Source organism: Carica papaya, chromosome 3 (assembly GCF_054855325.1).
Source record: "Carica papaya isolate Zhongbai chromosome 3, ASM5485532v1, whole genome shotgun sequence".
Classification (NCBI taxonomy): Eukaryota; Viridiplantae; Streptophyta; class Magnoliopsida; order Brassicales; family Caricaceae; genus Carica; species Carica papaya.
This window is the reverse complement of record NC_142311.1, coordinates 1771770-1784565: the sequence shown is the minus strand read 5'-3', so window position 1 is coordinate 1784565 and position 12796 is coordinate 1771770. Positions and strand designations below refer to the sequence as shown.

General features: G+C 36.9%; 1 protein-coding gene across 3 annotated transcripts; it reads left to right on the top strand.

Moving 5' to 3' along the window:
* Positions 1–66: 66 nt before the first annotated feature.
* LOC110811808 (xanthine dehydrogenase 1-like) lies at positions 67–12594 on the top strand. 3 transcript variants are annotated; one of them, XM_088214980.1, is made up of 14 exons: positions 72–508; positions 1307–1409; positions 1500–1608; positions 2467–3954; positions 4814–5056; positions 5419–5733; positions 7538–7777; positions 8357–8641; positions 8752–8973; positions 9416–9577; positions 10917–11051; positions 11308–11544; positions 11814–11987; positions 12161–12594. In XM_088214980.1, the coding sequence occupies exons 1-14, from the start codon at positions 373–375 to the stop codon at positions 12401–12403; spliced, it is 4092 nt and encodes a 1363-aa protein (XP_088071106.1). In that variant the 5' UTR covers positions 72–372; the 3' UTR covers positions 12404–12594. The 3 variants fall into 3 exon arrangements, 2 of the variants coding, with proteins under 2 accessions (XP_088071106.1, XP_088071107.1); XM_088214981.1 differs by lacking the exon at positions 72–508 and having other exon boundaries at positions 1307–1405; XR_015817556.1 differs by lacking the exons at positions 11814–11987; positions 12161–12594 and having other exon boundaries at positions 67–508; positions 10939–11051; positions 11308–11446.
* The last annotated feature ends 202 nt before the right edge of the window (positions 12595–12796 follow it).

Below are 12796 nucleotides of genomic sequence, written 5' to 3'. Positions count from 1 at the left end.
TTTTTATTATATCGACAAAGCAGAAGTATTTTCTCTTTCTCCGTCACGTAGTCTCGCTTGGAGACCCGCATTCACAAATTGGTTGATGAAGCAGGGTTTGATGGACGTTGATTAAATTTAGAGACCCAAGCATAGATCGACAGTAAGAAATCACTTGGGTACACGGAAACTTCTTAGTACTCTGTTATACGTCAATGGTAGACGTCTTTTCGTTTTTTTCTTTTTCTCGCTTGCGAAAAAGAGGAGTCCCTACGGAGCAGGATTCAGATTCTATTTGATTCCATCAATCATTAAACTGATTATTCATTGTTGGGTACAAAATATTTGTTTTTTTTATAAGTTACGAAGTGGGGATAAAGGAGGAGAATTAGAATGGGGTCGGTGAAGAATGAACGAGAAATGAACCAGATTGAGGGGGAACCGAAGGAGGCAATCTTGTACGTTAATGGAGTACGGAGAGTGTTGCGTGATGGGTTGGCTCATATGACTCTTCTTGAGTATCTCAGAGGTAATTAATTAATCTCGCTATTTTCTGTTTGTTTGGCTATGGGGAAAATTTACGGGGAGGGAAAGAAAGTCAGAGTAACAGAGAACTTTCTGACTTTGTATTGTGGATTTGAAGTGAACTTATTTTCTTTTCCTCTGGGTTATTTTTAACTTTTGTTTTCCTTGGCTTTTGATGATCAAGTTCTTTCTCCGTTTCTTGGTTTGTCTCCTCCAGAGAGGGGAATTGAGCTTGTTTGCTACTTAGAAAGTGATGGAAAAAAAGGAAAAGAAAGAGTTTGTGTTTTCTTTTTTCTTTCTCTGTTACAATCTCATTAAATCGATCAATCTGTTTTATGATGATTTGAATGAGATGAAAATTGGCGTCTGGCTTTCTGGAAAGTGAAAGAAAGTGAGAGAAAGGAATCACGGGTTTCTGGGTCTTAGACCTCATAAATTACGCTTGCTCACTTCAGTTTACTTAAAAAGGTTTGGTCCCGTTAACTTTTGATCCTTGACGGATAGTTCAACTCAAAACTTTTTCATTTGAACAGTAAAAAGTTTGAGGAATATAGAGAGTAAGAGAAAGTCTTACGTCCAAAGCTCCACTTAATTTAATCATATCAATCAGTCATTTGAGTTTGTGTTCTTGAAGAACTTAATTGGGGCCTTTGTAATTAGGCTATTAAATATTTGCCAAGTTGGTGGTCTAATTTGTTATTGTAGTGAAAACAACATATGCCTTCTTACTTCTTGTTCAATCTTCTAGCATTTGATGTGTTAATCCTGCAAAACCTTATTATCATCTCTTTTTGATAACAAGAAAACATTGGTTTGACCGGGACAAAGCTTGGCTGCGGCGAAGGTGGCTGTGGAGCTTGTACAGTGATGGTTTCTCATTATGATCAAGTAAAGAAGAAATGTGTGTGAGTTTCTCTCTCTCTCTCTCCCTTCAGTCCGCCTTTCATCTTTTGCTAGAATTAGTATAAATATATTCTCTTAAAAACTTCTTTCAGGCACTATGCTGTCAATGCTTGCTTGGCTCCTTTGTATTCTGTTGAAGGAATGCATGTAATTACAGTGGAGGGAGTTGGAAACCGAAAGCGTGGCTTGCATCCAATTCAAGTAATATCTTTTGCTCCATGTTTCTCACAATTCATGATGCTTATTATCTTTTATTGTCTTGTTATCGTCGCTAATTCCATTGGTTTTCTGAATAATATCAGAGGGTCTGAGGTTACTCAAATATATCAAACCAAAATTTGAACATTATGTTTCTTTGGAACTAGTTTTCTATTCCTGTTCCAGCTTAACAACAAAATATCTGTGGGAAATTTTCATCCTTAGTTTGTTGTTTGGTTAGGAAGCTTATTTCATCAAAATCAAAATTATCTTTGGTAACTTTGTTTGCAAGAGTGGATGGATTTATTTTTCCCAATTTGATTCCAACTATAGTTACGAAATTGAAGTTTATTATCCCAAATATTATTTGTAAATTGCATTTACAGCATGAATTTGCTGTAAAGCTGTGATGTTTGACTTAATTAGAGTTTTCTGGTATGTGAGGAGAGGAATCATGGCATCAGAATACTTGAGATAAGTGTGTGTTTGTATAAAAGTGATATGAAAATAAATTGGTGAACTTGGTGGCAGGGCAATTCTATTGGAATACCAATCATTCTTGAAGAGGGGGGGGGGGGGGGGGGTTGGGAGGTTGGATGAATATTTCAGATTATGACAATTTCAAAAAGTTCCAGTTAATTTTAGCTCGTTACAACACACACACATACATGGATATCTATATATTGATTTAATCAATAGAGCTTAAAGAACTAGGAAGCACCTAACAAATTGCTTATGATACAGGATACTAATATATATTTCTCTAACATTTTAGAATTACTTCTCTTTGTCAATTGGTCATATTTGGTAGCAATTATATGTTCATTAGGATCTCTGCTTTTCCGCTATGAATGTTGGCAGGAATCATTGGCACGTGCTCATGGTTCTCAATGTGGCTTTTGTACTCCTGGATTTATCATGTCAGTGTATGCTTTATTGAGGGGAAGCCAAGTTCCACCTACAGAAGAGCAAATTGAAGAATGTCTTGCTGGAAACTTGTGTCGCTGCACTGGTTACCGATCAATTGTTGATGCATTTCGGGTTTTTGCCAAAACAGACGATACATTATATACTAATATGTCTTCACCTGGCACTCAAAATGGTGAATTTATATGCCCATCAACTGGTAAACCTTGTTCATGTGGAACAAAGACTGCAAATGATAGAAATACCAGCAACATGTATGGATCTACCTGTTACAATGAGATAGATGGAAGCACTTATACAGATAAAGAGATTATTTTCCCCCCAGAGTTGTTATTGAGGAAATTAACTCCTTTGAATTTGAATGGGTCAGGAGGACTTAAATGGTATCGACCTTTACAACTTGCCCATTTGCTCGAGTTAAAAGCAATATATCCAGAAGCAAAACTTCTGGTTGGTAATACTGAAGTTGGAATTGAGATGAGATTGAAGAGAATGCATTATCAAGTACTTATATCTGTTAATCATGTACCTGAACTTAATGTGTTGAGTGTGAAGGATGATGGAATAACAATAGGTGCGGCCGTGAGGCTTACTGAACTCTTAAATTTATTTAAGAAAATTGTTGCTGAGCATGCTGCCCATGAAAAGTCAGCATGCAAGGCATTCATTGAACAACTGAAATGGTTTGCTGGAATGCAAATAAGGAATGTTGCATCCGTTGGAGGGAATATTTGTACAGCCAGTCCTATATCTGATTTGAACCCTCTTTGGGTGGCTTCAAGAGCAGAGTTCCAAATTATTGATTGCAAAGGGAACATTAGGAAAGTGGCAGCGGGAGATTTCTTCCTTGGTTATAGGAAGGTGGATCTAGCGAGTGGTGAAATTTTACTTTCTGTCTTTTTACCGTGGACTAGGCCTTTTGAGTATGTGAAAGAATTTAAGCAGGCCCATAGGAGGGACGATGATATTGCAATTGTGAATGCTGGAATGCGCGTCTTTCTTGAAGAAAAAGGCCAAAATTGGGTTGTTTCAGATGCATCAATTGTTTATGGTGGGGTAGCTCCACTCTCTTTATCTGCAATAAAAACTAAGGAATTTCTCATTGGGAAGAATTGGAATAAGGGACTGTTGCAAGATACTTTGAAAGTCATACAAACGGATATTCTGCTTAAGGAAGATGCTCCAGGTGGGATGGTGGAGTTTCGAAAATCTCTAACTCTTAGTTTCTTCTTTAAATTTTTTCTATGGGTTTCTCATCAGCTAGATGGTACAAAATCCATTAAGGAAAGCATACCATCATCCCATTTGTCAGCTGTGCAGTCATTTCATCGCCCAACAGTGATAGGAAGCCAAGACTACGAAATTAGAAAGCATGGGACATCTGTGGGCTCTCCAGAGGTTCATCTCTCATCAAGACTGCAGGTTTGTAAAGTTTGACATGCAACCTTCTTTTTTACCTTATCATAAATGTATATCTGCTGTTATCTTTAGCTTTTATGCCTGCTCCTGACTCTAATCATTTTCTAATTTGTGTCACTACCTTGAGAAGTATCTATGCTGTTATGAGCCCAAACAAGAGTGTATAAGGTGAGTGAAACAGTCAAGGTGTCTCCTTTCTCTGGTCAGGTGTACTAATGCAGAAAATTGACCATATCAAGAGAGATCAGGATTGAATCTCCTCAGTCTGTTCTTGTTTTTCATAGTTATCCTAGTTTTATGTTTCTCCTTTATTCTCTAGAATCCTTGAAATAGGTTTAAATCAGTTATTCTGTATTTTTTAAAAGTTCTGTAGCTTAGTGGGAAGTTACCTGATGTTATGATATCTGAGATTGAAAGTGAAAGTTAAGTTGAGCTTTATCAATCGAATTTGGAGGTTTTTTCTAAAAATTTTTTGAGATCCTAGTGTTTTCTCCAATAAGCCTCTTCACTGTTGCAATAGGGAAGAAAGGTAGAAAGTCTTCTATACTTTCTAATCCTCTCTTAGACTATCTTTGTCTTTAGACCCACAGTCAATCCTTGACCTGGGACTGCAGCGCATGCTCATTGTATAAACTGGAGGAGGAAATTTTCAGTCGGTTTTTTGTTGACAGAAACTATTTGCTACTAGATCTTGGTAAATGGAAACAGTTAGCTATACTCTTTTGACTATGCCAACCTCCAAGCTGTTGCCCTTGTATTGTGCTGCAACCTGACTGTACTTCTTGTACTTTCAACTTAGTTTATTTTTATTCTTGAAAGTCATATTTTAATGAAATTGGTATTATCTGATCCATTTCTATAGGTTACAGGGGAAGCAGAATATTCTGATGATACGCCAATGCCTCCAAATTGTTTACATGCTGCATTAGTATTGAGCACAAAACCTCATGCCCGCATACTATCAATAAATGATTCAGCAGCAAGGCATTCACCGGGTGTTGCTGGAATCTTTTTTGCCAAAGATGTGCCCGGTGATAATAGCACTGGACCAGTTGTTGCTGATGAGGAGCTGTTTGCTACTAAATTTGTCACTTGCGTTGGCCAGGTGGGAAGCTTAATGAATTCCTTTACCTTCTCTTTGTAAATCATCAAGAGGTTACAAGTTCATTCTCTATTTTTCTTGTAGTCATGTGGGGTGGGTTGATCATTTTATGTTTATAAATCAATTGAATGGAGACAGGAAACTTCAGGACTGAGTTGTGAGGTGCTGATGCAATCATTTGATTGTTTTGTAAGCCTAAATTTCATGAAGTTCCCAAGACTTTTACCACAAATTTCATGGAAGCAATAGCAAATTTATATAATGTTTTGTACGGTCAAGTTGATATATGTACGTTCATGGAATATTTTATCTTCTAATTGCTTTCTTTCATATCTTCAATAATTTTTGGTATCGGGTGTTTGCAGGTTATAGGAGTGGTTGTTGCTGATACACATGAAAGTGCAAAGCTAGCCGCAAGAAAAGTTCATGTGGAGTATGAAGAGCTCCCTGCAGTTTTGTCCATAAAAGAGGCTATTGCTGCTAAAAGCTTTCATCCCCACACAGAGAAATGTTTTAGCAAAGGAGATGTCGATCTATGCTTTAGTTCTGGACAATGTGACAAAATCATAGAGGGTGAAGTTCAAATTGGTGGCCAAGAACACTTTTACTTGGAGCCGCAGAGCAGTTTGATTTGGACAATGGATGGGGGCAACGAAGTTCATATGATATCTTCCACTCAAGTAAGTTGTGGACTTAAGCAAGGCCTTATATGCACACATCTCACTATGTCCCTTTTATCTCTCCCCTGTCTCTATCCTGCTTGACTCCCAATGCCTTGTCATCCTAAATCACCACAAATTTGGTGCACATATCGCATAGTAGCCACAGATGCTAAAATGAAAACCAATTTTCTCTTAATAGAAAGATACACCACTAAAGGAATGTTATCAGCAACGTGGCTGCTGGGACTGATTGACACATGGCTGCTACAGTCAGTGACACAGTTATGCTGGAATAAAGATTATTTTATTATGTTTTATTTAATGATATAATTAGTTATTACAATGAATGTGAAGGTAGTTTCTAGGATGCAGATGTAGTTGTTTCTAATAAGGGGATGCATGTTTTCTTGTATAAAAACGGAATAGCTGTCTGAATAAAAGATATGAAGAAAATTTGTTTCTGAGTTTCTTAAATGCTTCGGCTAAGGGAGATGTTTGAGTTCTCTTCTAATGAGCCCGTATTGGTAGGCATAACCCATATAGAGATGGGCACAGATCGGTTTCGGAATGAGTTTTGAAAAACATAAACCCAACCGGATCGCCAAGTTTACTCTGTTTTTTGGCTCAACCAGGTTCTCGGTGATATTTGGTTCAACCCGATTTGGATTACATATATACATATGTGCACCAAATCTGAGAATATATTAAATAAGAATAAAAATTTCTAAACCTGACCCAAGTTTTAAAAAAGTTGATCCGACTTGATACAGCTCTTTAAGAAAAAGAAAAATCAAGACAGATCGCGGCGAGCTGGTGAGTTCACCGGGTCTTTGTTTTTCTGTTTTTTTGTCTTTTTCGTTCCTAAAACCATAATGAGATGCCAAGTAGCAACTATTGTTGAGTCGTGACTGATATTGAAAGAATTTACTGTTCATAGGTCCCAGTAAACAGAGGTAGAATATATGGCAATAATGGAGATAGGGAAAGAGGATCTATGGTTGAAAGGACTAGTTTCTACGGGATTATTCAGCAAACTTTTAAACTATATGGTGATCGTCGCAGTGCAATGTTTTTTGGCAGAGGATCAAGTTTATGATGCTGGTCCTGAGGCATGTACAAATGAGATTTCACAAGATTAGAGAATGGATAACTTTGGGTGATATTTCTTTGTTGAAAGTGAGTACTGAGAATAATCAAGCAGATATATTGACAAAGGTGCTACCTGTGGAGAAGTTTAAATGTTGTTTGGACTTGCCTCATGCTGTTTGCTGTTAAAAAATCTTGATGATAGGGACCTAAGGTAGGGGTTTGATCTTTGAGGGTCTGTGTTTGGTCAAAAGTATTAATGTTGACAATGGTATTTTCCAGCGTGGGATGCTTTTAATTATATAGGGGCATTCTTGTGAATTTGAATTTTTTCCTTTTTCCATATGAAGGAAAAATCCTAGCTTGTGTAAATAGTCCCAAATAGTAAAAAATTTTGCAGGTGGCTTCATGGATGTAGGTGAACTGTCGAACCATGTTAAACTCCTCGTGTTCCTCTTGCTCTCTCAACTTTTACTTTAATCTATCTGTTGCCTAAGTTATTTTACAACAACCATAACAGGCAATCAAAACCTTTTTCACATTGAGTTGAAAGATTTTGAATCTAAAGAATCTGTTCTTCAACTGAACTAGATTGAAAGCAAATTTGATACTCAATTTCTATCTTCTGTCTCATGTGGTTTTCAAAATAGGCATCTATATTTTAATCCACATGTTCCCTTAGCAATAATATGCATTTATCTAATGGCACTATCTAAGTGTGACTCTTCATTTGTAGGCCCCTCAGAAGCACCAGAAGTATGTGTCACATGCTCTTGGTCTTCCAATGTCAAAAGTAGTTTGTAAAACCAAACGTATTGGTGGCGGATTTGGTGGGAAGGAGACAAGGTCAGCATTTGTTGCAGCAGTGGCTTCTGTCCCTTCCTATCTGTTGAATCAGCCAGTAAAAATTACACTAGACAGAGATACAGACATGATGATTACTGGGCATCGTCATAGCTTTCTGGGAAAGTACAAGGTAATATTGTTATTTAAAGTGGCTTGTACTTTAATCCATATGTTGTTATTTAACATTGCAGTGCACTTTACCAGGTAGCTTGTACTTTAATCCACTCGTTACTTAAAATTACACTTGAGATGCAAAGGCTTTTATCATTTAATGCCAGTCAGTTCTCAAGTTCTTTTGTTCATGCAATTGAGCTAGAAACAGGACCAGGAACAAATTTTGAAGCTTCAGTAGCTAGTGGACCGAACAACAGCTTATTTTATTGTTTTTCTTTCAATAATTTAATCAAAATTTTTATTGGATCTTCCCTTTAAAATGATTGGAAAACACAGATGTAAATGGAAATGTAGACGTCATTGCATTTTTTTTTTCCAGACACAGAATGAATAATTTGAGACAGATAAGAGGCATTATCACCCACTTTTTTCTTTACTAAAGAAGCGTAGAGACACTTTATCTCCAGTGATGTATATACTGGATTAACTCTATACTTTATTCTTGATACTAGCATTTAATTGGTGGATTTTTTGTTTCTCTTGTTCAACTGAAATTAAAGCAGTAGATAATTGATGCCGTGAGATGACTTCGTAGGTTGGATTTACAAACAAGGGAAAAGTGTTATCATTGGATCTCGAAATCTACAACAATGCTGGAAATTCACTTGATCTTTCTCTTGCTGTCCTTGAACGTGCTATGTTTCATTCAGATAATGTCTATGAGATACCAAACATTAAGATTGTAGGAAGGGTTTGCTTCACTAATTTTCCCAGTAATACTGCTTTTAGAGGTTTTGGCGGTCCTCAAGGTATGCTTATAGCTGAGAATTGGATCCAAAGAATTGCTGTCGAGCTGAGTAAAAGTCCTGAAGAAATAAGAGTGAGTGTCACGTGCTCTTTGTTTTGTTGCTAATGTGTTATATAGCATTTTTAACTGTTGTTCTTACACATAAAACTATTGGTTATTGACTGTTGTCTTCTAAAATCAAGGAAATTAATTTTCAAGGTGAAGGGTCAATATTGCATTATGGTCAACAACTTCAACATTGTACGTTGTCCCAGCTCTGGAATGAGCTGAAAATTTCTTGTGACTTCTTGAATGCTAGCAAAGAAGTTGCCCAATTTAATAGTCAGAACCGGTGGAAGAAGCGGGGTGTCGCAATGGTTCCAACAAAATTTGGGATATCATTTACAACCAAGTTCATGAACCAGGTAACTGTCGAAGGTATTTTTATATAGTTGGTCCTAGAAAAAAAATTGGTTGATGTCACCAAATACTGCAGGGATCATGTGTTATTCGTCTGTTTTGCCTAAAAAAGATCCATAAACTGCTGTATCTAGCACCACTTTTTGTGAATTGTGAGTGGCAACTGTGAATGGATCATAGGCAGGTTTTCAATGTAAACATTTTCATTAATGCATATAATATCACCACTCTTTGGTTCAAGCTAAAAAACATCAATCACTGATCTTAATTTTACTTACATTTCACTTACTGGGTTGGGAACTAAGGATTCATCAATGTGTAGTTTGCACTATTTCTCTTATGCCGTAGATTAGATACTTTTTGGTGTGGTTTTATGATCTATGATCGGATTTAGTTTCTCTTGCATCTGTCATTGGCTGATCGTTTATGAATTTCTAATGGCTGTAGGCAGGGGCACTTGTTCATGTCTACACAGATGGAACTGTTTTGGTCACACATGGAGGGGTTGAGATGGGACAAGGATTACACACAAAAGTCGCTCAAGTTGCTGCTTCCGCCTTCAATATCCCTCTCACTTCTGTCTTTGTGTCAGAGACAAGCACTGACAAGGTGAAAATGCAATATCGGAATACTGGGCTCCATGCAGTACCATTATGCAGATGTTACCTCTGTTTTATGGGTTTCTGGACGGAATTTAGAATGAGATAGATGCTAGAGAAGTTGAATATGGTCACTTTGTTTTTTGTGTTTGTTTTGTTTCCTTTGTATGGATGTTTGAACAAGGGACTTAGATTGACATGTATAGGGATCCAAAGGGTTCCATGGATAAATGAATCCACTCATGGGTGATAAAAAACCGTAGATGCCAAAATTATCTCACTCAAAAATTAGATAATTGTTTAAAGTTTCTGGTCATATTCTTTCACCATTGCATTTTGGAAAGCAAAAGTCCCCTATAAGATTAAGGCTCTTGGTTGAACTGCTATTCTCAATCAGCTTGACACTAAAGAGTTGCTGTAAGTTCATAGACCTAATTGTTCTCTTTCTCAAAACATTTATGTTATGTGTTATAGGAAGGGGGAGACTCATGATCATCTCTTCCTTCACTATGAGGTCGCACAAAATATGTGGACCATGCTGTTTGACACCTTTGTGCTGGTGTGGATTGCTCTCCTTTTTCTGACTTGTTTTGTGAGTTTGTCTCTGAATATGGAGGGGTTGAGGAAGGATGCTGGTGTGGGTGCTTTGCTTGAAGCATAATTACTGGATTTTCTTAATGACTGTTTCTTTTCCTCCCAGTTTCTTTTGACTACCCAATAGGCCTTTGCTCATGGTCATTTTCACATATTCTTGTTTTTTTTTGTTTTATAGAAATTTGGAGTGATCTTGTATTGAAATTTTCTCGTTGTTTCTTCTTGTTTTGCCTTCTGGTTTTAGGAGGCCTTCGAAGGATATCTAAACCTCTGTTTTTTTATTTTTTATTTTCTCATTTCTCTTCTAATAATATTTCTTCTCTAATTTAAAAAGAAGTTTCTGGTCAGATCCAGAAATACAAAGTTTTACTCTTTCTTGAACTCTTTGCTGCTCGTCCTTCCAGCAGATTTCCATGTCCTCACACCATCAAATTTATTGCCAAAAAAAAACTTTCTCCTCTTCAACTGAGAACCAGGGAGCAATATGGTTTAGTTTACGACTGAGATGGGCTAGCAAATAAGAGTCCTATATTCTGCTGCACTTTCATTAAGAATAAGATGGATTATCAAATAAGATTCATCTAATCTACAGCATTTTTATTACATAAATGTTTGATGGATATTACTGTTGAATTCTTTTATAATTAGTTCAGATGATCCTCGAGTCTAACTAGCCTTTCCTTTAGCAGTTAGGTAGTCAAGAATGCTAATGGCTTCTCTTCATATCTGGTTCTCTTGTATTGCTACTGAACTAGGTTCCTAATTCATCGCCAACAGCTGCTTCTGCGAGTTCGGATATGTATGGTGCTGCAGTCTTGGATGCATGTGAGCAGATAAAAGCACGGATGGAGCCTATTGCTTCCAGACATAATTTTGGTTCTTTTGCTGAGGTACCTTGAAGCGAAACTTCAAAAAAAATATAAAACATAATACTTTTATTACCGCTAAATATTTCACTATAATTGTGTAATTTCAACAGTGTTATGTGTTATTAGAGATATTTAGTTTACCTTCTCGTGCCTTACAGGATCTTAATTTTTTTTCCTGCAGAAATTTTAAATTATTTTTCTTACATGTCGAGTTTATGACAACCTCCTTCACATCAGCTATTTAACAGAGAATTTTTTGCTTTCCAATTATTTGTAGCTGGTGAGTGCCTGCTATGTGCAACGAGTAGACCTTTCTGCTCATGGATTTTATATTACACCGGAGATTGGCTTTGATTGGACAACCGGTAAAGGTATCCCATTCAGGTACTTCACATATGGGGCTGCATTTGCTGAGGTTGAAATTGACACATTGACTGGAGATTTCCACACAAGGACAGCAAATGTTTTTTTGGACCTTGGATATTCTCTCAACCCAGCCATTGACGTTGGACAGGTGCCTTTTGTTTCCACAACTTGATATAATCCTATGTGTAAAGGATGAGCTCCCTTTTTTTCCCCACAGTATTGGATATTCTATATGCTAAGAATTAGCAGGTTTAGGCATAATAAGCTTCTCCTTGTGTGAGAAATCAGATTGTGGATGAATTTTTTTTTTTATACGGGAGAGAGGTTTTCTCTTTTCCTTGAATATCAGTGACATCTGTTCGGTATTGTATCCGAGACACGAGAGCTTATCGGATCTTTAATTTGTGAGCATTGCAGATTGAAGGAGCATTCATACAAGGACTGGGTTGGGCAGCCTTGGAAGAGCTGAAGTGGGGAGATTCAGCTCATAAGTGGATTCGACCTGGCTGCTTGTACACGACAGGGCCCGGAAGTTACAAAATTCCTTCTATAAATGATCTCCCCTTCAAGTTCAATGTTTCCCTGCTTAAGGTCTAATTCTGCTATTTACTTCTCGTTATTCAAAGTCGATAATTTTATAATTTTGTAAATTAAATTCCGAAATAACAAAGTTGGTAGAATTATTGGGAGCTTTTGTCACACACAGGAGATAGGATTCTTAATAAAGACTTTTTGTGATGTGTTTACACTTTGGTAATGAACAGGGACATCCAAATGTGAAGGCTATCCATTCGTCCAAAGCTGTCGGTGAGCCTCCATTTTTCCTGGCTTCAGCTGTTTTCTTTGCCATCAAAGATGCGATTATAGCAGCCAGAGCCGAAGTAGGGCACAACGAATGGTTTCCTCTTGATAATCCGGCTACACCCGAGAGAATCAGGATGGCTTGTTTAGATGAATTTACGGAACCATTTATAACTATCGGTTTCCATCCCAAACTTAGCGTTTGATGCCCTGGTTTTCCCGGCCTCACTGTTCATACCATTTGTTTCATCATTGGCCCATATTTTATATTATGATCGAGCAGTTTATGCTTCTCTGCTGCTGTAATATCTTCGGGTAGCAACAGCCGGTGCATGTATCTGTAAGTTTGCTCATTGCTGTAGCTGCTTGTAATAACAAAGAGACGATTTATGTTGCACCAGTTCTAGCCTTACAATAAGCTTAGTTCTATCTTAAGAGAAGGCTATATTTTTTACACACTGTATTAAATATTTTATTTTTAAAACATTATAATAATCAAATTCAAAATTCCAAATGTAAGGAAAATATATTTGTTTCAATTAAATAAAAAAAAAAACAAAAATAATGTAAATGAGATATAGATTTAAAAGAAAATAGTA